Consider the following 24,784-nt stretch of genomic DNA (forward strand, 5'->3'; position numbering starts at 1 on the left):
AACTAAGATCCCACATACCACAACAAGCCGCAACAACGAAGACCCAGCACAGCCAAAATAAATTAAAAAAAATTTTTTTTTTAAAAAAAAACACTTGTCTGTCTCAAACCTCTAGCTTGTAATAATTTCATTAGGAAGTACTGTCATCTTAAAACTTTCACTATAAGATAAATACTGGAGATGTAGTATTTTAAAAGTTTTCAATAAATAGTTACTTATATCTATTAAAAGCAAGTTGCAACTAATCAGTTACTATAATAAAGGAGACATCAGCCAATTAAAGTAATCATATACAAGTAAATACCAACTTAGTTTTTTAAAGCACAAAGCACTGAATTATCACATTATTATATACTTAAGTTACTCCAAATACCATATCTGAAATAGACAAACTATTGCTAAATGTCTGTAATAGCAACAGGACACACGCTTTAATTAATAGGACGAATGTAAGAATTTTGGAGAGCAATACCCTGAATAAACTCAACTAGGACAAGCTGCCCCTGTCCAACCAACACCATACTCAAAGCAAAGCACAATCAGAAAAAATATCCCAAATTATCACTCTGGATACTTGGTTCAGTGTCCACACAAGAAAGAATTCTAACTGTCAAATCATGAGAAGTCTTTTCCTAAGAAGCCCTACTCTGAAATATTTTCATTTCAGGTAAAGAGTATAGAAGCCACAATAATGAAACATACTAAGCATCTTGGGGTACAGAGTTCAGGCCACCACTAATCACTTACCTTTTCTATAAGGAGTTTCTTGCTCATTGTCACACATCGATTTAATCGTTCTTTGTATTTCTCTAGCATCTTTTGCTGTTCATCAATCTGCCGTCTCAAATCACAGTTGGCCTTCAATGGAAAAAAATTTTTTTAATTAGCTCCAAGGAAGATAGATTAATACAAAAGCAGTTTCTAGGGAGTCTGAAAATCATTTGTTGTTAAATTATAAGCAAAATTAAGGTTCAAAGAGGTAAGAGTAACTATGTCTTTTTAAAAAAGAAGGTAAGTACTTCATTCCTTGATTCTCTTTAAATAAACTTATCATTTATTAAAGATGAATTCTGTTACTAGAAGTGGGCATGTTTTTCTACTGATCATATTTTATTCCTCCCCAAAGCCAGTTACAGATAAATCTAGTACATCACACATACTTAAATTGTCACAAAATAAAAGAAAAATCCTACAATGAATGAGATGTTTAAAATTCATATAAAGAGCAGTTTTTAGCACTTACAGATTAAATACTTCCAAAGGGTGATTAAGCACTACCAAAAAATTACAGAATTTTTTTTTTAAAAACTACATAATGTTCTTTATGTTCAATTGTTCTTTGTTTTTCTGTTCTTGTTTCCAAAGAAGAGGAGACATGGATTTATATAAATGTTCCTTACCAGAGAAGCCAGGCACACCCATGCCCGCCTAAGACAGAACTAACAAAGAAGTTGAATACAGCATCTTGGTTCAAGACACCAGAATGTAAATACACAGTTACTTTAGCTGTGGTCAGAAGGGCTAAATACTTTGAAAAATTCAAGCCTCCTACAATAACAGAGAAGGGAAGAACCACTAACCCAAGGTCAACTTTGACTTGCAACTCCTGAATTTATTCTTGTGTTAAACAAAAGATATCTACTCTTTTGGCAAATAAATGATACTTTATAATAACTTGCTTGAATTATGAAAAAAATACAGCATTTCCCAATCAAATGATATAAGTGTTTCTGAAACAGTAAAAAGCACAAATGGAAGATACTACAGCACACTCAATTTGTGAGACTTTTCAGCTTCATTTTAAAGTGACCACTGTACAACAGCTTCCATCTCCAAATTTCTACTCTCCTCATAAACATAATTTCTTCTCATCAGTTCTTCTAACAGAGCCCTAGAGTTCTATGCACCACATTACCGAAGGCTAAGTACAAGTACATTTGGGTAAATGTGACTAATTCATACTTAAAAATCTACAAGGCAAAGATCATGTAATGTTGGGACTTCCCTGGTGATCCAGTGGTTGGGACTCTGCACTCCCAATGCAGGGGGGCCTGGGTTCGATCCCTGGTCAGGGAACTAGATCCCGCATGCATGCCGCAACTAAGAGCCCACATGCTGCAACTAAGAGCCCGCATGCTGCAACTAAGAGCCCGCATGCCACAACAAAGATCCCACATACAGTGTGTCACAGCTAAGACCCGGCGCAGCCAGATAAATAAATAAATAAATAAACAAACATTAAAAAAACAACAACAACAAAGATCATGTAATGTTTATATGAAATTCAATCTACTTTTGGAAGGTGAGCATTGAAATCTGTAATCAAATTTATGGCATCGATCAATCTCTGGCAGCTTATTTAAACTTTTAAGAACTCAATTTCTGTGGTTTCTAACACTAACGATTTTGTATTCAGGTTTAAAATAGCACCTGGCTAGCAGCTCCTGATGCAGCCTTACCCAAACATCTAACTAAAATGGAAAAACTCAATGAATGGTCCATGCCTGCCTGAAAGGAGATATAAAGAGCAGTGGTCATTCCCCCTGTCCCTCCAAATCAGAAACACAAGCTCTCATCAACTTGAAAAAATGGCAGCTGTCCTTTTGTGTCTTCTTTTTTGACATATCCATTCCACTGGCACTGCTCTATACCCAAAGAAAGACTACAACCTTCAGAAAACAAGGCAGTAGAAAGAGGGTAGCGGTGAGTAAAGCGAACATACCACTCCCTGGAAAATTAAACCAGACATTTTTTTAAAACCCCCCCAAAAAAGAGTCCTAAGTTAGGATCAGTTTTTCACTTCATCTTCTCAATCTTAAGAAAGTCAGGTGATGAAGGAAGAAGACAAGCCCATGATCCTTTTTCAGTCCAGCAGAGCTACCCTGGACAAAAACCTGCCAATACTGCAACTAGGTTAGGAACTTTTTAAACCCACATATCTAATTATAAATCTTGGTAATTCAACGAGCACCCAAGTGTACAAAAACAGGAATAAGAGCAACCCCAAGCAAGTATGGATGCTAACAATGAAAGATGGAAAATAGATACTGAGTCCAAACATGGCTCTCCTCATTGAAAGACGGAAAAAAGCAAACAAACAAACAACAAAAAAAAAGGCCTAAGGAAAAATATTTCTGAATAGGAAAGGGAACATCAGCTTGAGAACAATAAAAACACTGGAGAAGATTAAAATGTTAGCCAATTTTATTTATAAATTGGTAGTATTTATGTATAGATGCATTTATATATGCTACAGGGACCTCCCTGGCAGTCTGGTGATCAAGACTCCGTGCTTCCACTGCAGGGGGCACAGGTTCAATCCCCGGTCAGGGAACTAAGATCCCACATGATGTGTGGCGCGGCCAAAAAATAAAAATAAAAAAATTTAAAAATTTATATATATGCAACAAATAGCTCAAAAAATTACTGAAGTAAATGTACCAAATGTTTTACCTCAGTAATGGAATTATGGGTGTCATATTATTTTTTTTTACTATTCTCTAAATTTATTATAAAGAGCATGTATTGCTTTTACAATAAGAAAACAATAAACCTTAAAAAAAACTTGTAAAGAATGGGTCAGTCAATATGCCAAACTGTATATTAAAAAATTATTTCAAGGACTTCCCTGGTGGCTCAGAGGTTGAGAATCTGCCTTCCAATGCAGGGGACATGTGTTAGAGCCCTGGTCCAGGAAGATCCCACATGCCGCGGAGCAACTAAGCCCGTGCGCCACAGCTACTGAGCCTGCGCTCTAGAGCCCGTCAGTCACAACTACTGAACCCGTGTGCCACAAATACTGAAGCCCATGCACCTAGAGCCCGTGCTCTGCAACGAGAGAAGCCACTGCAATGAGAAGCCTGCGCACTGCAGAGTAGCCCCTGCTCACCGCAACTAGAGAAAGCCCATGCGCAGCAACGAAGACCCAACACAGCCAAAAATAAATAAAATAAATAAATTTATATATATATAAAAAATTATTTCAAAAAATATCTGGTATTACTGTATAGCACAGGGAACTCTACTCAATATTCTGTGATAACCTATATGAGAAAAGAATCTAAAAAAGAATGAATATATGTATATGTATAACTGAATTACTTTGCTATACACCTGAAACTAACACAACACTGTAAATCAACTATACTCCAATAAAATTAAAATTTAAAAACACCACTGTATATTTTCTAGAGGTATATTTTTAATTCCATATTAGTTATTTTTAAAGTTTCTCTTGTAAGCACAAAAACTTTACATGAATAGGTTATAAAAGATACAAAATACAAAACCAGGGCTGAAAAGTACTTGTGAAATAGTTTTTAAAATTCAAGGACATTAAACAAAACAATTTTCCTGAAATGGGAAAACATTTTATACCTATTCTCACAGTTCCAAATGAAATACAATAATACTCCACACATATACTCCTCTAGTATATATTTAAATATTAAAATTCTATAATTGAGATGTCCAATTTAAAGACAGAGTTTAGAATATAGGTTTGATCCTCGTTCCCTACTCAGATTCCCTCAGATTAAAGGAAAATATCCAAATGTTTACTTTTTAACTTTATTATTTGGCTATGGTAATTATCTCTATGATATGTACATAATTCAAATATACATAAAATTAATTAGTGCTGTTATAAAATCTCTTACAACATTTTAATACTTACTCTTAACAAATCATCTATTCTTCCTTCCTTCTTCTCTAAGTCAGAATTCTTACTGTTTTCTAGTGCAGATATTTTTTCTATTGTGAGGTCAGACTATAAAGAGAAAACAAGTTTAGGATTAGTCTCAAAATATTACATGTCATCACATTTTTCTCATTACTTTTCTGAAAAAAAAAGCACTTGACAACACAACTAGCCTGGAATCGCATGGCTCAAGAATTTAAATCTGCTTTCCTCATCCCATTCTTTAAGCATTATGTTCTGCTACACCTGCCCTTCAAAAATATATTAGCTCTGGAATCAAATATATGAATTTTCAAACTGCTGTGCGCTGAACAGTAAAGAAACATACTACTCTAGAAATGAAACTAACTTTGAATAGAAAAGGCCATCAGAGGAGACAGGACCCAAATCTCTAAACAACAAACATGCCACCTAGTGGAAACAAAGAGTAACCAGAAGGGAGAGGTGAACGCTCAACTATCTAAGTCTGTTCAACTATTCAAAAGCTTAATTCAAATAAAATTGAAAATCTGCTCCTGAGGGAATGTTTAGCTCTTGCATCTTAAGAAATTCTCCTAGATTGCCAAGCATCCTGTCTTGAAGGCAACACAGTGCCAACAGGCTTCAAGAAAACCAGGCATAATATTTGGCTAGCTCAATACCACAAAATGGAGGATATATTCACTATCCTTTTCAGATATTATCTTTGAACGTTCACAACATTCCCTAAATTAAGGAGTTTCTGAAGACTGTTTAAGGAGAAATTATGTTGGTGTGCCACATGTTAAAGAAGTTTAAAACAAGAATTTACTGTATAGCATAGCGAACTGTATTCGATAACTTGTAATAAACTATAATGGAAAAGAATTGGAAAAAAGAATATAGACATATACATATATATGTATAATCGAATTACTGTGCTGTACACCTGAAATTAACACAATATTATAAAATCAACTATACTTCAATAAAAATTTCTAAAAAAAAGAAGTTTAGCTAGGTCTTGCTAAATGAGTATGTACAAGGAAAAAATTAAGTACTTTCACAAAGTAGGGAATTAAGATTCACTGAAGCCTACAATAAGCACTGTCCCACCAAGCGTTCTGTATACACTAAGATAATGATAATCAACCAGTTTTATAGATGATTTGAACTGAAGAAAACTAAGGCCCAAAAAGATAAGGTATAAGTTGTAGAGCTAGAGTTTGAATCTAGGCCTAGAGGTCTTTTCCCTGACATCATGCTGCAGTATAATCATTTCTGCTGCAATACACCAGAAAGGTAAACAAACACCTCAAAAAGTTAAATTAAAAGCACCTTCCAAAAGACTCTAAATATTCATAATGCAAGTTCTGAATACGACACACACAAATAATGAGGTGAAGTCAGAGAAATAAAGGGACAACAAAGGGAGGACCTAGATTTTATATGTAGTTATTAGTATCTATTCCTCGGCCCTTCTTTTCCTCCTCTGTTTAACAATCACTGACCTACCTGGGTCTGTCTGTGCTGGATGGAGATCTGTTTTTGGGAGCTGCAGGAATGCTCTGTGTTGCCAGATCCCGTAGAGGAGGGACTGTTTTGCTGAGCCTGTAATAAAGGTCCATCACCGATCACAAGAAAGTTCTGCATCTTTCTCCACAAACATTTGTATGAATGCAAATGATTAACTCTATATAAAAGAAACACTTGCTGATGAAAGTCAAAAGTCAGGGCCATGTAGCCAAGATGAAAGTATAAACAATTCAAATGAAAAGTAAGGGCTAGACATGGTAGCTTAGACTACGTTACTGTAAATAGTTAAAAGCATCAAATGCTTATAAATGAATTTTTTAAATATGTAAATTATCAAATATGTAAATGCCCTTTCCACTTGTACAGTTGATACCTGAACAATGCATGGGTTAAGGGTGCCGACCACCCCACCCACCCCACTGCCCACAGTGCAGTGAAAATCCACGTATCTAACTTTACAGGTGGCCCTCGGTATCCATGATTCTGCACCTGCAGATTCAGCCAATCTCAGATGGTGTAGTACTGTAGAATGGATTTGTTGAAAAACAATCCACATATAAGTGGACCTGAGCAATCAGTCCAAAACCCATGTTGTCCAAGGGTCAGCTGTATTTTAATACGCTTTTGCAGGAAAGGCTGGTGAAGCATCCAAAGCACAGGGGATGCTTGTGACTCCAGGCAGAAAGGACTGTGAACTACTGTTCAGAATAGCGTCCTATATCCTCAAACATTATCCATGAACATTCAGTGGTCCAAAAAATCCTGGTTGATTTCCAATACTGTCACTTGCTTACTGTGACTTTTACACATAAATGATGGGGCATTCTAAGGCATTTTCAAGTTTATAAGGTTTAGGACTTAATATAATTCAACTGTTCAAGAATATGCAATCATTAAACAGATGGTCCCTGACTTAACAATGGTTCCACTTAACCATTTTTCAACTTTAAGATGATGTGAAAGCAATACACATTCAGTAGAAATGGTACTTCAAATTTTGAATTTTGATCTTTTCCTGGGTTAGCAACATATGGCACAATACTCTTTCATGATGCTACGCAGCAGCAGTGAGCCACAGCTCCCAGTCAGCCACACAATCATGAGGGTAAACAACCCAATACACTTACAACCATTCTGTACCAGACAATCACATTGGGTTTTGCTTTCCCTACAGTATTCAATAAATTACATGAGATTCAACACTGTATTATAAAACAGGTTTTGTGTTGGGTGACTTTGCCCAACTGTAGGCTAACGTTAAGTGTTCTGAGCACATTTAAGGTAAGCAAGGCTAAGCTACTGTATGTTAGGTAGGTTTGGTGTATTAAACACATTTTGACTTACGAATGATATTTTCAACTTATGATGTATTTATCAGGACCTAATTCCCATCGTAAGTCGAGGAAGACCTGTACTTCAGAAAGTCCTTTTAAAAACAAAATTGCACCCAACACAGTACAACCCATCATAGACATAATTAGAAAATATTGGATATTCTGGGGATTATGGGCTAATGGCAATACAGTATTATCATCACATCAGAGAATACAGTGTTTCCACATATGTAAATTTTTTGATACTTCCTATATATTCCTTTAATTATTGTCTTATTCATGAACATTAAAACAATGTATAACCACCACCTATTGAGCAATTATCACCATGATCACACACAGTCCTTACAAAACCCTATAAGGTAGTTATTATTTCCACTTATACATAAAGAAAATACAAATCCGAGATATTAAGCACCTACGTGCAGTCAGAAAGCTAGTTAGTGGGGGAACAAGAATAGAGGGCTATCTGCATCCACAATACCCGATCTCTATGACCACGGTACACTGATGCCTCACATCAACAGTTACAGGCCACAAGCAAGCTAAGCACTTCATACACATAATTACACTGAGGGCTCACAACAGCCTTGTAAGGTAGGCAGTATTATCACCTCCATTTTTATTTATTCATTCAAGAAGTACTCACTGAGAACACCCTACGTCTAAGCATTGTGTTAGGTGCTAGGGACACAGTGGCCAAGAAAAACAGAAACAAAACCCACAGACCCAGTCATTACTCTGCCTTATAACGCTTACAATCCAAGAGACGATGTATTAAGTACTCGATAAATATCTGTTGAAAGAAATTGTTAAATAAACAATCATATAATAAATGCAAAATTGCAATTAGGATACATGCTATAAGAGTACACAGCAGGGTACATAACCTAACTTAATGAGTTGGGGATGAATTCCTTGAGAAAGTAATATCAGAGTTAAGATTTGAAGGAAATAAGCAATCAAAGAAAGGAGATGATTCCAGGTTCTCACATTCCATACAAGAACCTTAGGGGAAGAGAGAAGAATGATGTGGGGATCAAAGAAGTAAAAAGAGAGGAGTCAGTCTCAAAGAGGTTAAACAATGCGCACAGCCTGTAAGTCAGAGCAGCGATTAGAGATGAAAATGTTCCCCACTCTTTCTACAATGTGGCAAATCTAACCTTGTCTTACTGATTAAGGGTCATCACCACTCACATATTGGGTTTCCCTGGTGGTGCAGTGGTTAAGAATCCACCTGCCAGTGCAGGGGACACGGGTTCAAGCCCTGGTTCGGGAAGATCCCACATGCCCCGGAGCAACTAAGCCTGTGCGCCACAACTACTGAGCCTGCGCACCTAGAGCCCATGCTCCACAACAAGAGAAGCAACCTCAATGAGAATCCCGCACACCGCAACGAAGAGTAGCCCCCACTCACCGCAATTAGATAAAGCCCGTGTGCAACAAGGACCCAACACAACCAAAAAAAATAAATTAATAAAATAAATTTATTAAAAAATAAATAAATAAACTCACATATCATACTGCACTATGATTCAAGCATTATCTCCTTCAGTTATCATTAGGTTGCTCTTACAACCCTCTCCTTTTAAAATTTGTCCCTAAACAAACATGACTGTTTGAGCAGCTTTTATAATAAAAGCCAGTAAGAATCACATGACCGCCTAAAAAGGCCCTTCTATGAACTTCTAGATTTTGGTATATGGGCTTTGTTAAAATGCTTTTTTAACATGTGCTCATTTCTAAGTTTTCTTTCAGCAAACCAATATTGCTAGAATGTGATTCAAGGGGATGTTTCCAAATTAAAGCTCTCTGTAAAAATGTGCATGTAAATAGCCCCATGATAAGAAGTAAAAATGTAGAAAGTTAACTGAGGAAGTGGGACAGAGGTAAGGAGGTAGCAAATCCTCATGAAAACGAAAATACTTTCAAAAGGTAAAAGAACTACAAAAATAGGCCTTCCCTGGTGGCGCAGTGGTTGAGAGTCCGCCTGCCGATGCAGGGGACACGGGTTCGTGCCCCGGTCCGGGAAGATCCCACATGCCACGGAGCAGCTGGGCCCGTGAGCCATGGCCGCTGAGCCTGCGCGTCCGGAGCCTGTGCTACACGATGGGAGAGGCCACAACAGGGAGAGGCCCGCGTACCGCAAAAACAAAACAAAACAAAACCAACAAAAAAAAGAACTACAAAAATATAAGGACCTACTGTGACAAGTGAATCCATGGTAGAAAAAAATGCTCTAAATCTGATCATTCATTAGATATTAATTATGAACCTCTGTGCCTGGTCCTGTGTTAAACACTAGAAATGCAACACTGGAAAACAAAGAGAGCTTACAGTCTCCCAACAAGTCCACGATTACAGAATCATGTCCTCGAGAAATGAGAACAGAAGTCGATGGCCTTGCTAAGCGGGCCATTGTAGTTGTAAATTTAGTCCAACCCCTACTTTGCAAAACATTCTCCCCAGACTTCCATATTCTTTGTTCCTATTATAAAAGTAATATTAGCTTCTAATTCATGATTACAGGCTGGATCTCCCAAAGTCCTACTGATATTCAGAGATTTTTAAAAAATAAAATCATAATAGCACTAAGAAACAAGGGAGAGTTGAGAATCAGAAATTTTTTAAAACTTTAAATTTTAAGAAACATTCAAAAGCAGTTGGGATCAGACTGATAGAGAAAGTGAAATAAAGAAATTCACAGCTGAAAACATCAGCAGTAAAACAGGCTGGGTCTTTTCAAGAGAGCTCCTCCAAAGCCTCACAATGAGATTTACCTTTAAAAGAACCAGGAGTGACCCATGGGACAATTATCAGACATTTAAAACCTATACGGGGCTTCCCTGGTAGCGCAGTGGTTAAGAATCTGCCTGCCAATGAAGGAGACACGGGGTCGAGTCCTGGTCCAGGAAGATCCCACATGCCGCAGAGCAACCAAGCCCGTGCGCCACAACTACTGAAGCCTGCGCTCTAGAGCCCACGAGCCACAGTTACTGAAGCCTGCGCACCTCGAGCCTGTGCTCCGCAACAAGAGAAGCCACTGCAATGAGAAGCCTGCGCACTGCAACGAAGAGTAGCCCCCGCGCACAGCAACGAAGACCCAATGCAGCCATAAATAAATAAATAAATAAATAAATAACCTATTTATTTACTTGTAAATAAGTAAATACATAAATAAAACCTATACTGTCCAATAGGGTCCTCTCTTGATCTCTTCCTTGCATAATGTGGGCCCTGGATACTACTGCTTCTGACCCAAGGGTAAAGCACAAGAACTGGTCTCTTAAATAAAAAACAAACATGTAAATATTTAAAAATGGAAAATAAGTGGGTCCAGGGGAGGGCTCCTGCTATAAGTACAGTACCCCTGCCCTCCACAACTGACACGATGGAGGAAGAAATGGAATACATCACTAAGAGTGAAATAGTTACCTATCAAAACAATGCCCTCCTTATCTCCATGTTTGTAAAGGAGCTGGTCTTTCTGCCTAGAGTTTGCGAGATGCTTACACAGGGAACACAGTCACCGCCTCCCAACCCCCGGAATGGTGGGCTATTTGCGAAGCAGTACTATGCCACCTCAGGGAAAAATCCATGCCAACAACCTATGTTAATCACCCTAATAGTACTGCATTCAACTAAAGCTAAATATATATTTTTAAGAAAACAAACAGGGCTTCCCTGGTGGCGCAGTGGTTGAGAGTCCACCTGCCGATGCAGGGGACACGGGTTCGTGCCCCGGTCCGGGAAGATCCCACATGCTGCAGAGCGGCTGGGCCCGTGAGCCGTGGCCGCTGAGCCTGTGCGTCTGGAGCCTGTGCTCCCCAATGGGAGAGGCCACAACAGTGAGAGGCCCGCGTACCGCAAAAAAAAAAAAGCTAAAAATAGAACTACCATAAGACCCAGCAATCCCACTACTGGGCATATACCCTGAGAAAACTGTAATTCAAAAAGAGTCATGTACCACAATGTTCATTGCAGCACTATTAACAATAGCCAGGACATGGAAGCAACCCAAGTGTCCATCAACAGGTGAATGGATAAAGAAGATGTGGCACATATATACAATGGAATATCACTCAGCCATAAAAAGAAACTAAAGTGAGTTATTTCTAGTGAGGTGGATGGACCTAGGGTCTGTCATACAGAGTGAGTCAGAAAGAGAAAAACAAATACCGTATGCTAACACATATATATGGAATCTAAAAAAAAAAAAATGGTTCTGATGAACCTAGGGGCAGGACAGGAATAAAGACTCAGACGTAGAGAATGAACTTGAGGACATGGGGAGGGGGAAGGGTAAGCTGGGACAAAGTGAGAGAGTGGCATGGACATATATACACTACCAAATGTAAAACAGATAGCTAGTGGGAAGCAGCCACATAGCACAGGGAGATCAACTCGGTGCTTTGTGACCACCTCGAGTGGTGGAATGCGGGGGTGGGAGGGAGACGCAAGAGGGAGGGGATATGGGGATATATGTATATGTATAGCTGATTCACTTTGTTATAAAGCAGAAACTAACACACCATTGTAAAGCAACTGTACTCCAATAAAGATGTTAAAACAAAAAGAATCTGCCTTCCAATGCAGGAGACGCGGGTTTGATCCCTGGTCGGGGAACTAAGATCCCACAAGCCCACGCGCCACAACGAAAGATCCCACATGCCACACCTAAGACCTGATGCAGCCAAAAAATATAAATAAATATTCAAAAAAAATAAAGTTGATTACACAAGAGATAATTTGACGTTAAAATGGTATTCAGTAGAAAAAATCTAAAACACAAACTCTTAAGAGTGGTTGTCTGTCTGAGGAACACAAAGGAAAGAATTTTACTCTTCTCCATCACTTCAATTTTTTGTGGGCCATGTGTATGTACTATTTTTACAATTTAGAAAATTATATGCTTATAATTTTAAAAATTAATTTCCAGGCTTCCCTGGTGGCTCAGTGGTTGAGAGTCCGCCTGCTGATGCAGGGGACATGGGTTCGTGCCCTGATCAGGGAAGATCCCACATGCTGCAGAGCAGCTGCGCCCGTGAGCCATGGCTGCTGAGCCTGCGCGCCTGGAGGCTGTGCTCCGCAACAGGAGAGGCCACGACAGTGAGAGGCCCGCGTACCACAAAAAAAAAAAAAAAAAAATTAATTTCCTATGTCGAAATATATAAAATTATGTAACAATACGATTTAAAGGCTCAAAGTCATAATATGCTGCCACCTATTTTTATTTATCAGTATCTATAGATCTTTCATTGTTAGCACATATATATCTCACTTCTTTGATCAACTGTAGAGCATTCCACTGTATATATGTATTATATTTTATTTCACTAGTCCTTCTATGAAAGATGCTCTCATTAATTCATACGACATATAATTACACTGAGTGTCTATGAGAGCAGATCCAGTTCCAGCACTGGAAATACAGAAGCGAACAATGCAAAGTCCCTGACCTGATGGAGCTTACATTCCAGTGGAGGGGAGGTAGTGTGGGAGTGGGTAGTGAGACAAAGAAGTAAATTATAGCAGGTCAGTTGGTGATAAGACCAAGAAGAAAAAATAGGGCACAGGAGCAACACAATGTGTGCGGTGGGCAGGAAGTGGTGCTATTTTATACAGTGCAGCCTCTCTGATAGGCTGTAAATTTAAGCAGAGACTAGAGAGAACTGAGGGAGCAAGGCATGCTGATGTCTAGAGGAAGGATGTTAAGGCAAAGGCAGCAGCAAGCGCAAAGGCCCTGAGGTGAGAGCATGTCAGGTGGTATTTGAGGCAGAAACGTAGGCAGTGTGGATGGAACTTGGTGAGGAAGGGAGGTTAGTAGTAACATGTCAAAGTGGTGGGAAAGAGGCCATACAAAGCGTTATGTGCCATTTTAAACACTTGTGAGCAGAGGAGTGGCATGACTGGACTTATGTTTCAATGGGATCACCCTGATCTGTTGAGAACAAAGGCACAAGCAAAGAGTCCAGTTGGGAGGCTGCCATCATAATCTCAGTGGGAGATTAGATTTGAGTGGTAGTCATTAAGGGGGGTGAAGTGGCAGGATTCTGAACATATTTTGAAGTAAAATCAGTAAGACTTGCTGATGGGTTTGGAATTGGGGTATAAAAGAGATAAGACTAGAATGACTCCAAGATTTTTAAACAATTAGAAGAAGAGAGTTGACAATTACTGAGATGTGGAAGAAATGGGGGTCTGGAGTGGGGGAACAAGATGAAGAATTCACTTTCAGTCATGTTAAATCTGATATGCCTATTAGACATAAAGAGGCAACTGACTACATAGGTCCGGAATTCAGGGCTCGGCTCTGGGCAGGAGATATAAATTTGGAAGTCCTCTACATATAGGTGATAACTGAAACAAAGAAACTAAATGAGATTCTCATTACAGAATGAAGGTAGACAAGAGGTCTGAAGACTGAGCCCTGGGGCACTCCAGTGTTTGGAGATCCGGGAAATGAGGAAGAACCAAAAGAGGAGAAGCCAAGAGAAGACCATGTGCTCGGAGAAGAAGGGACTGTGGCTAATGAATTATATTGAATAAGTTCTGAGAACTGATTGCTGGATTTAGCAACATGGAGGTCACAGATATCCTTGTTCTAAGTTCCTCTGAAACACTGGAGGGACACTGCTTCCAGATTTTTGCAATTTATAACAATACAATAAACATCTTTGTGTAGTTTTATGGGAATGGAATTTCTGGACCCAAGGATGTGTAAACTTAACACTGAGATACATTACCAACTTGTCCAAATGACTGTACGAATTTATAGTCAGTATAAAACTGCATGTGTATCTAAACTATTACCTGCACTAGGAATTATCAAATTTATTAATCCTTGCCAAGTTGATAATTCAAAAGCGTTATTTTATTTTGTATTTCTCTATGGCTGAAGTTAAGCATTTTTTCTTGTTATTAGTCATTTGTCTTTTCTTCCTCCTGTAAGACTGCCTGTTCATAGTCTTTGCTTTTTGTTTTTTAAAGGAAACTGCTTGTCTATATCTATTAATTAACATTTGTTATATATTAATGTTAACTCTTTTGCTTTTTTCCTTTTTTATATCACTAAGTTTACATCCCGGCTGGAACTGCAGAGAAGCAAAGAGAAACAGAACTGGACTTCCCTGGTGGAGCAGTGGTTAAGAATCTGCCTGCCAATGCGGGGGACATGGGTTCGAGCCCTGGTCCAAGAAGATCCTACATGCTTCAGAGCAACTAAGCCCATGTGTCACAACTACTGAGCCTGCACTTTAGAGCCCGCGAGCCACAGCTACTGAGCCCACGTGCTACAACTACTAAAGCCTGCACACCTACAGCCTGTGCTCCACAATAAGAGAAGCCACCACAATGAGAAGCCCGCGCACCACAACATAGAGTAGCCCCTGCTCTCCGCAACTAGAGAAAGCCCGCATGCAGCAGAAAGACCCAATGCAGCCAAAAATAAATAAATATATTTATTTAAAAAAAAAAAAGAAAAAAGAGAGAGAAACAACTATACCAAAGCTTCTAGGCCTTTGGTTTTTATACTGTTTCCATGTTCCTTCTTCAGACATGATTATTTTCTTACTCCTCTGTCATGTCTCTTCCACATGAGCGCAATCTGGCTGTAACATGTGCAACTCCTCTGACAGCCTGAGTACTAGGTGACAGGACTGAGCAGGTGGCTGTCCTTCACGTGTACCCGGCCCCCAGCCTGCATGCCCATACCTCTGATGGAAGGCTCGCATCAGGGGAACGAGTTCTTGCTAATCAAAATCCTGTGTTTTTGACTATGTGACTGTCACACAATGAAATATATACATACATAGAGAGGCAAACATTTCTCTAAAACAACACTACTGCATTCTCATACAAACTATTCCATACTATTGTCAGGCCCACTGAAAATACTATACTGATCAATTCTCCCATTTTACGTTTTGTCTCCTTTGCCACTGAAGCACAAAATTATACTGTCTTCACACAAGAAGTTTCTCCATTCTTTTGATGTTGAACAACACAACAAAAAATTGTACATTTTTAAAAAGCTGTATTACCTCTTTTTTGAGGGAAAGCAGTAATAACTACAAGAAAGTATTCCAAAGCAGAGAGATGGTGGGCCATTGTGGTGGCAGTGGAGACGGTAAGAGATGGTCAGATTCTGGATATAAGTATATTTTCTGATGGATTAGATGTAGAATGTGAGGAAAAACAGGCATTAAGGATAAAGCCATGTGTATTAGTCCTCTATTGCTCTGCAACAAATTACCCCCAAACTTACAGAACTGTGAGGTAATAAATGGGTGCTGTTTTAAGCTGAGGAAGGAAGGAAGGAAGGAAGGAAGGAAGGAAGGAAGGAAGGAAGGAAGGAAGGGAGGGAGGGAGGGAGGGAGGGAGGGATGGAGGGAGGAATCGATTCAAATAATACACAATGATCCCTATCTAATTATATTATTTTTATCTCCTTTCCTTAAGACACCCACCATTCCATGGCCTTTCTTAATACAATCACATGTGGGTTAATACCAGAGATTAGAAATTTATTTGCTCAGAATCCACAGAGCAAATAAAGAGGAAACAGATTATTACTGGAGAAAATGAACCAGGAAGAGGGAAAGAAATTTTGATCAATGGTGACGTCAGCTCTGAATGATGCCCCTAAAAATGGAGGAATAGGGCAATGGGGCTTTCTCTTGCTTTATACCATCCTTGGCAACAAACAGGTACTTGGTAGGGCAAAGAAACCAAGAAAAGCAACAACTTTTAAGCCAAGCTGCATTATAATTCGGCAAAAAAAAAACGGGGGTCAAACATTTATATAATCAAATTCTTGTTCTTCAAGGAAGAAGAAAGAAGCAAGCTGAAAGGAGCAGACACGGAGCCAAATCTTCTTGGAAAAAGTAACTGTGCTAACACTCTGAAGAAGTGAGAGAAGGCAAGCATGTAGGTTGCCCAAGTACCACACAGGGGGAAATGACTGGTAAGCATGCCTGTCCCCACATTAAGATTTTATTAACTTGAATATTACTTTAAATAAGTGATGGCTGGAGTTTGGAGATTTTATTTTTAATTCTAATGGAATTTGATTCCATTATTACAATTCTTTTCTTCTTTGTCAACCTAAGATTGTGTTTTCCTTCCCATGGTACACTCAGACTTTGACAGAGCAGTCTCTCAGCCCCCTTGAACCAAGCAGGACTGAGTACAAACACATACCTTTAGAAGTAACACAGAGTTAGAAATCATCATCTGTCTACCAAAATAATTACTCAAACTTCATCTTGGAGCTCCAGGAAAACAAGGATCTGCATAAACTTAGCCTTAGTACTCACTGAAACAAAAGTGAAGCAGAGGCCAGCTCCCCTCTGTGCCAGCTGCTCTGTGTCGAGCCGAGGTTTTGCCAGCATCACTGACATCAGGGTTGGCAGAGCAGACTGCTCCTCTGATACCTCCTTTGCAGCACTGCCATCTAAACCATATAGGGGCTGTTCTACTCGCCGCTGGAAAACATTAAAGAAAACACACAAATTACATGAGAAAGAAAATCTGATACTGCCAAAACATGCAACAGATTAAAACACAGTTATCAGATATAAGAAGGATTTTTTAAAAAAACACCTCTGCAAACAAATATGGAAAGCATAATAACATTATCACTGGATTATGAACTATCTAAAAAGCTGAGTTAGTATCTTACTCAAATTCCATAAAATTACATTTTAATGGTTCTATATTTACATAACTCTGAATTTGCAGGTTACTTTGTAGAGTTCAACAAACAACTTCATAATACCCTCAATTCTACAAAGGAAATGCTATTTCTCTCCTCTAGATTAATAAAGATTAAGGCATTTGTCCCCTACTCTACAGGTAGAACTTATTTTCACTCTATTCTATTCTCACCCTACTATACCTATATGCAAAAATATAAAATAAATACAAACAAAAGAACAATATACCACAATTATGTACGGTTTATTCCAGGAATGTAAGGATAGTTCATTATTCTCTCTACTGATGTAATTCATTAAATTAATGTGGGGGGTGGGGGTGGGCAGAGAATCAAAATTCTTTCCTTTAGACGCCAAACAAGATTTGCACATTGTTAGGCAATGCTTAAAATAAAACCACAGAAACTGGGAGTATCCATGTTTAACACAACAAAGAGTATTTTTTCAGAAATAAACATAAATATAATTAATGGTGCAATACTCCAGGCACTTTCATTAAAATTGGGAACTAGACAGGGGTTAACACATTAATATCATAATCATTCACCATTATCATAGAATTTTTAGCCTAAGTGATAAGGAAAACAATATGAGGTATAAATATTAGAAAATATTAAACATTAAAAAGTGTCACTTTTGGATGATATAACTATTCACAAAGGAAACCAAACAAATCAACTGAAAAAGAACAAGTAAGGGTTCAGTAAGATGTGGCCAAATGTAAAATAAATACACAAAAATCAGTAACTTCCCCGCATATCACAACTGACTATAATCTGAACAAGTAGTAACAGAAGAAAAAGCAGATTCAAAATATCTGTAAAATACTTAAAAGGAAACTTAAGAAATATGCAGATTACACATTAAAAAAACCCCACAGCTTCACTAACAAATATAAAAGATGACCTAAATTAAATGGCAATACCATGCTCCTGAGTTAAAATTTTACACATGTCAAATTTCTCTAAAAGCCAATGCTTACTTAGGGCTTTTTGTGTATTTTTGCTTCTGTTTTTGTAAGAGAAGGTGTTGTGGTAGTATAGAGATCATCTAGCTTCTCTCTTGCTCTTTTGGGGGAATGTTTTATGGATTTTCACGAGTTAATTTTGAGGTCCACTTGGAAAAATAATCAAAATTAGCCACATAATTTTTGATAAAGGGTATCAGGGAACCTGACCAGCTATTAAAACTTACTGCAAAGCAACATTAACCAAAGGAGCATAACACTGGTACAGGAACAGACAGATTGATCAGTGGCACAGGAAATTCAGAAACGGACCCATATAAAATGGATGTATAATTTGTAATTATAGTGCATTTCTAATTAGTGGGAATTTCTTACAAAGATGATAGGATATGTGTGTTGATATTAGAAAAAAGGAAAAGTAGACTGCTTCCTTATAGCATACATAAAAATTATAAGAAAATATAAACAAATGCTTTTATGACTTTCTAGTGGTGAAGGACTTTTTAAACATGACAGTAAAAATACAAACCATATAGAAACATCTAAGAGTAAGACAAAACCAGTAAGTCATGAAGGAAAAACACTGATAAATTTGACTACTTCAAATTTTTTGACTTCTGAATGGTAAAAGTCAACATAAAGTTAAAAAATAAAGTACAAACAGGCAAAACATATCTACAATATAAATGACAATGAGTTAACAATCTTAATAAATAACGCGCTCGTACCCATCAGTAAGACAATACACTAATAAATAAATAGGCAAAGGAACTGAGTAAGCATTAAAAGAGAAATCCAAAAGGCCGTTAGTCATAGGAAAAGATGTTTAATATCACTGATGAAGAAATGCAAGTTAAAACAAGGTATTTTCTCACTGGCAAAGATTATAATGATAAAATTCAGTATTAGAAGGGTTGGCAGAAATTGAGACTCTCAAACTGCTGACAGCCTGCTAGCAATTATGTGGTGACATTTATTTTATTTTAAATTGACATAATAGTTGATTTACAGTGCTGTGTTAGTTTCAGGTGTACAGCAAAATAATTCAGTTTTATATATATATATATAAAAAACAATATAAATATTCTTTCTCAGATTCCCTTTTAGGTTATTACGAAATATTGAGTACAGTTCCCTGTCCTATACAGTAGGTCCGTGTTGGTTATCTATTTTATATACAGTAGTGTGTTGTATGTTAATCCCAAATCCCTAATTTATCCACCCACCCTTTCCCCTTTTGTAACCATAAGTTTATTTTCTATGTCTGTGGGTCTATTTCTGTTTTGTAAATAAGTTCATTTGTAACATTTTTTTTTTAGATTCCACATATAAGCGATATCATATGATATTTGTCTTTCTCTGTCTGGCTTACTTCACTTAGTATGATAATCTCTAGGTCCATCCATGTTGCTGCAAATGGCAATATTTCATTCTTTTTATGGCTGAGTAATATTCCATTGTGTGTGTGTGTGTGTGTGTGTGTGTGTGTGTGTATACACACACACTACATCTTCTTTATCATTCATGTGATGACATTTTAAAGTGAGCATATTCTTTGATTTGGGAGCTATACTTTGGAAATTTATCCAAAGGAAAAACATGCATAAGTACAGATGTATATACAAGGACATTCATTACAGCATTACTTACAGAATACAAAATGTTCAAGGCTATTGATTAAAAAAATACAATGAAAATGAGGAAATCTACTACATGAACATACACGTATACACATATATGCCCACTAAACTCTTTAACAATAGTTCTTGTGGAAAGGACTTTATATTTTACCACTTCTCAACTGTTGGACTTTCATAATCAGCATGTATCCCTTTATCAGGGAAATCTATTTAACACTTTCATTTTAGAAAACACAAGTAAAAGAGACTAATCAAAATGATCCTGACAAAAAAATTATTTTTTAAAAAATCTGAGTAGAATCTACCGCCTTAAAAATAACACTCCTGCCCTAACCAATAAAATGGTTTAAATTCAGGCTCCAGAATACCTGTAATACTCATTCACAATATTCTCTCTACTTGGGAGACTGTATCATTGAAGCTGCAATATTAAAACAAACCATTCTGTTATACATTCAATAAATATGTGCCAAGGGCTGAAAGATCTTTAAATGTCTCTGGAATATAGCAGGCTGGGATGTTTGTACCAACCTCCCCTTAACTGTAAAGACAGGACAAAATATAAAAAAAAGATATTAAAAGCAATGAAAAGTTGATAAAATAGTAGGGGTCTGTCATGGTAAAACCTAAGGGAAACAAAGTCACATCTGCCCTAAGAGTACCTGCAGATCTTGAATTTCCATTTCTAGGGCACCATGTTGCCAACTGGATAGTCATAGGCCAAAGCCCACCCAGAGTAGGGGGTTCATTACGAAACCCTTCCCACTTTAGCTACACTTCCAAAGGGTTACAGCCTCAGGGAAAATGTAAACCAGAAGAAACATTTCCCCTGCCCTCAGGGAGTTGCAATGAAGTTGCCTTGGCCATGCAGGTGGTGGAGGCTCCCCTGAGAAATGTTAACATAATTGGAATCAATAATGCCTGGGTGGTTGAAAGAAAGAAACAAAATAAGCAAACCAAACCGACAAAATGCAAGCCATGAATTCAGTAGTTTGTAGAGATGGGTAGAATCTCTAGGCACTTGAAAGAAGCAAATAAAAATTCTCCCTGGAGGAACATATCTTATTCTTGATCTCAAAGAAATTTCACAAATAATTTTTCAAGAACAATGAGCAGCACAAAGACACAAAACCAAAAGCATAAAAGAAAGAAAGCCCCGAGCAACAACTAGGAAAAAGAACAGACAGCAGAAACAGGTTCAAAAAAACCTTCAGGGCTTCCCTTGTGGCGCAGTGGTTGAGAGTCTGCCTGCCGATGCAGGGGACACGAGTTCGTGCCCCGGTCCGGGAGGACCCCACGTGCCACGGAGCGGCTGGGCCTGTGAGCCATGGCTGCTGGGCCTGCGCATCCGGAGCCTGTGCTCCGCAACGGGAGAGGGCACAGCAGTGAGAGGCCCGCGTACCGCAAAAAACAACAACAACAACAACAACAAAAAACCTTCAAATACAAGAATTAACAGACAGGTTATAAAACAACTATGTCTACTAGATTAAAAAAATAAAGACAAGTTTGAATATATCTGCAGGGAACATAAAATAACAAAAACTAAAAATTCAATGGGGCAAATTAGATACACCAAAACAGAGAATTTGGGAACTGAAAGGCAAGAACTATCCAGAATGGAGCATACAGAGACCAAAAGAAAAAGAAGTTAAGGGGCATGGTGATAAAGTGAGACAGTCTAACATACGGTTAATTGAAATTTTATAGGTGGAGGAAAAAGGAACAGGGCCAAGATAATATCTGAATACAATGGCAAATAATTATTCAGAAATGGTACAAGACACCAACCCACAAATACCAGAAGCCCAACAAATTACAAGAGAAAATAAAAGGATGCATCATAGTAAAACTGCAGAACACCACATATAAAAATGTTAAAAGCAGCTGGGGATGGGGGGAAGCAGAGCAGATACTTTCAAAAGAAATGACAAGTAAATGAAAACTGTTTTCTCAGTAGTAACAATGGGAACCAGAATATGGTAATTATATACTCAATTGTGTGAAAAGATAAAAAATGCCAATCTAGAAATATACAGAGCATAAACATCTTTCAAGAATAAGGGCAAAATAAAGTTATTTCAGCAAACAAAAACCTACAGAGTTAACCCCCAGCAGATAAACACTGTACTAAAAGAATACTAAAGGACCACTGAAGGCAGAAGGAAGTGACCCTAGAGTGGAAGGTGTCATATGTAAAACGGGAAGAAGTGCAAAGAGGTAAGTATATAGATAAATCTAAATGAACACTGACAGTGTAATAATGATGTTTTATGAAACTAAAAAAAAAAAGGCAAAATATAAACCTACACCACCACCACCAAAGCAGTAGCACATAAATGGAATCAAGGTTATCATATATTTAGGAGGAGGGCAAAGATACTATTAACATCAAACTTTGGCATATTAAAGATACCTGTGGTAACTTCTAAGAGAAACACCACATAGGACCTACATACTAGTGGAGGAGAAAAATATGAAATAATTTTTTTTAATCCAAATGAAAACAAGGAATGAAAGAAAAAGTAACATAGAACAGGTAAGATAAACAGAAAATACATTAAAAGCTGGTATATTTAAAACCAATATAATGATAAGTTTATTAAATGTAAATAGGATAAATACTGAAGTTTAAAAAAGGTTTTTTTTTTGGCTGTGCCACGCAGCTTGCAGGATCTTGGTTCCCCAACCAGCAATCAAACCCGGGCCCCAGCAGTAAAAGTGCCAAATCCTAACCACTGGACCACCAGGGAATTCCCTAAAAACGATTTTAGGCTGAATAAAGAAAAAACTTTCAACTATATGATATTTGTCAGATACGCTGATAACAAAATAATGAAAAGTTGATAGTATAAAAATGGAAGTATTTACACCATACAGTGGTTTGGATATACTAAATATCAGATATACTGCATTTAGAGCAAAAAGTATCAGAAGGAATGAAGAGAATCACTTAGTAATACATAAAGCAAAAATATATATACAGGAAGAAACAAACTACTCCCACAATCATGAGAGTCATAAATATACCTCTCTTAGTAATTGACAGAACAAACAGCCAAAAGTCAGAATACAGAAGATCTAAACACTGTGATTAAATGCCATGTTTAACAAAATTATCGTAATGACAAAACTAAACTATTTTGTTTAGGGATGCATATGTGGTCACACTATAAGGAAAAGCAAATGATAATCACAAAAATTAGAACAGTGGTTGTTTCTAGGGTATTGGGAGAGGGTTGTGATCAGGGAAGGTTTCCAGGGTGCTGGAAATATTTTACTTTCTGACCTAAGTGATGATTACATGGAGTTAACCTCATAATGATTTCCTGGAAACATTTTTTGTGAAGGGTCAGATAGAAATACGTTAGGCTTTTCAGGCAACACATCATCTCTGTGATATATATTCTTCTTTGTCTATACAACTCAAAAAATCTAAAAATCATTCTTAGCTTGCCAACTGTGGGCCGTAGTTTACCAACTCCTGCATAAAAGGCTCACGGTTTATGTACTTTCTTGTATTTAACAAAAAATATAAAAGAATCATTTAGGGGGAAAAATGCTGAAGTAATTCTTTATCCATTCTTCCCTTTTGACAAATAGTCTTGAGCCCCCACTGTGTACCCAACACTGTTTTGGGTGTTACAGACTAAAAATTGAACAAGATATCTATTCCATGTGGGGGGGGGGGAGTTAAAATGATTACGTCTTTATGTAATAAACACTGTAAGAGATGGAAACAGCAGTAAATAAAACAAAATCCCTGCTCTCTTAGGATTAACATTCTGGTGGAAGAAGCTGGGCAATAGACTAAGTGTATAGTTAAAAATTAAGATATGTAAATTATTAAATAAAAATATTAAAATTATACCACACAATGACAATGAATGATCTACAACAACACACAGTATGGATGAATCTCACAAAAGTAATGTTGAACGAAAGAAGCCAGACACAAGAGTATATACTGTATGATTCCTTTTATACAAAGTACAAAAACAAAAAAACCCACCTGTACTGTGAGAAGTCAGGATAGTGGCTATCCCCAGTGGCAGGGAGGGGGCTAATGACTGGAAGGGAGCATAAGGGGGTTTCTGGAGGGCCTGGTATTTTGTTTCTTGTACTGGTACACAGTTTGTGAAACTTCATTAAGCTGTAGACTTACATGTATACACTTCTATATGTATAAGTATGAATCAATGAAAAAATTTACATACATATCAAAATTTAAATACATATGTCAGGTAGTAATAACTAAGAATTAAAGCAGGATTAGGGACAGAGTTACAAGGTGAGAGGGACTGATATTTAAAGAAGTTGGCCAGGAGAGACCTCTCTGATAAGGTCATTTTTGAGCAACAGCCTGATGAAGAGAGTGCTAATCATGCTATTCCTGGAAGAGGGAATAGCAGGTACAAAGGCCGTGAAGCAAAAGAGTGCTTCACAGTGGAGTTCACAAGGAACTTCAAGGAGGCCAGCATGGCTGGAGCGGTATGAGGGTGAGAGGGGAGCAGATGGAGTCAGGCGGATGGGGGGAGCAAAAATCATGTAGGAGCTTCTAGGCCATGTAAGCCCAGAACAGTCTGGACTGTTTTGAGCAGGATCTGTCTTAATTTTTTCACAGAATCATTCTGGCTACTATACTGAAAATAGGTGAGACACAGGCAGAAGCAGGGAGACCACTTTGGAGATTTAATGCAGAGAACCAAAAGAATAGAAAAAGAGGTTGGGATTTGGGTATTTTTTAAAAGAAAACAGGATTTATTGACAGGTTAGATATGGGGCATGAAGTTATGATCTGAAAAACTGGACAGAGTAAACTGTCATTTACCAGGACAGGGTAGACTGCAGGATGAACAGTTTGTTGTGTTGTTTTGCTAGTGAGCAAGAGTTCCTCTGTGGACGTTTTAAAGCTGCCCATTTAGTTATGTAAG

The 24,784-nt window shown here is 37.7% G+C and overlaps 1 protein-coding gene across 12 annotated transcripts in view; it reads right to left on the minus strand.

Moving 5' to 3' along the window:
• The window catches only part of TLK2 (tousled like kinase 2), a 103,011-nt gene that overhangs the window by 38,369 nt on the left and 39,858 nt on the right, over positions 1-24,784 (minus strand). For 11 of the 12 annotated variants that reach the window (XR_007473329.1, XR_007473330.1, XM_004275666.4 and 8 more), the window contains 4 exons: positions 16,845-17,012; positions 6,173-6,268; positions 4,676-4,768; positions 748-858 (listed from right to left, as the gene is read on the minus strand). Coding sequence is in view for 10 of the 12 variants with exons in the window: in XM_004275666.4 (XP_004275714.1) it covers positions 748-858; positions 4,676-4,768; positions 6,173-6,268; positions 16,845-17,012 (468 nt within the window). In the remaining 2 variants the exon portion in view is untranslated. The remainder of the gene's footprint in view (positions 1-747; positions 859-4,675; positions 4,769-6,172; positions 6,269-16,844; positions 17,013-24,784) is intronic. The other variant, XM_049701646.1, reaches the window with a different exon arrangement.

Source organism: Orcinus orca, chromosome 19 (genome assembly GCF_937001465.1).
Source record: "Orcinus orca chromosome 19, mOrcOrc1.1, whole genome shotgun sequence".
Lineage (NCBI taxonomy): Eukaryota > Metazoa > Chordata > Mammalia > Artiodactyla > Delphinidae > Orcinus > Orcinus orca.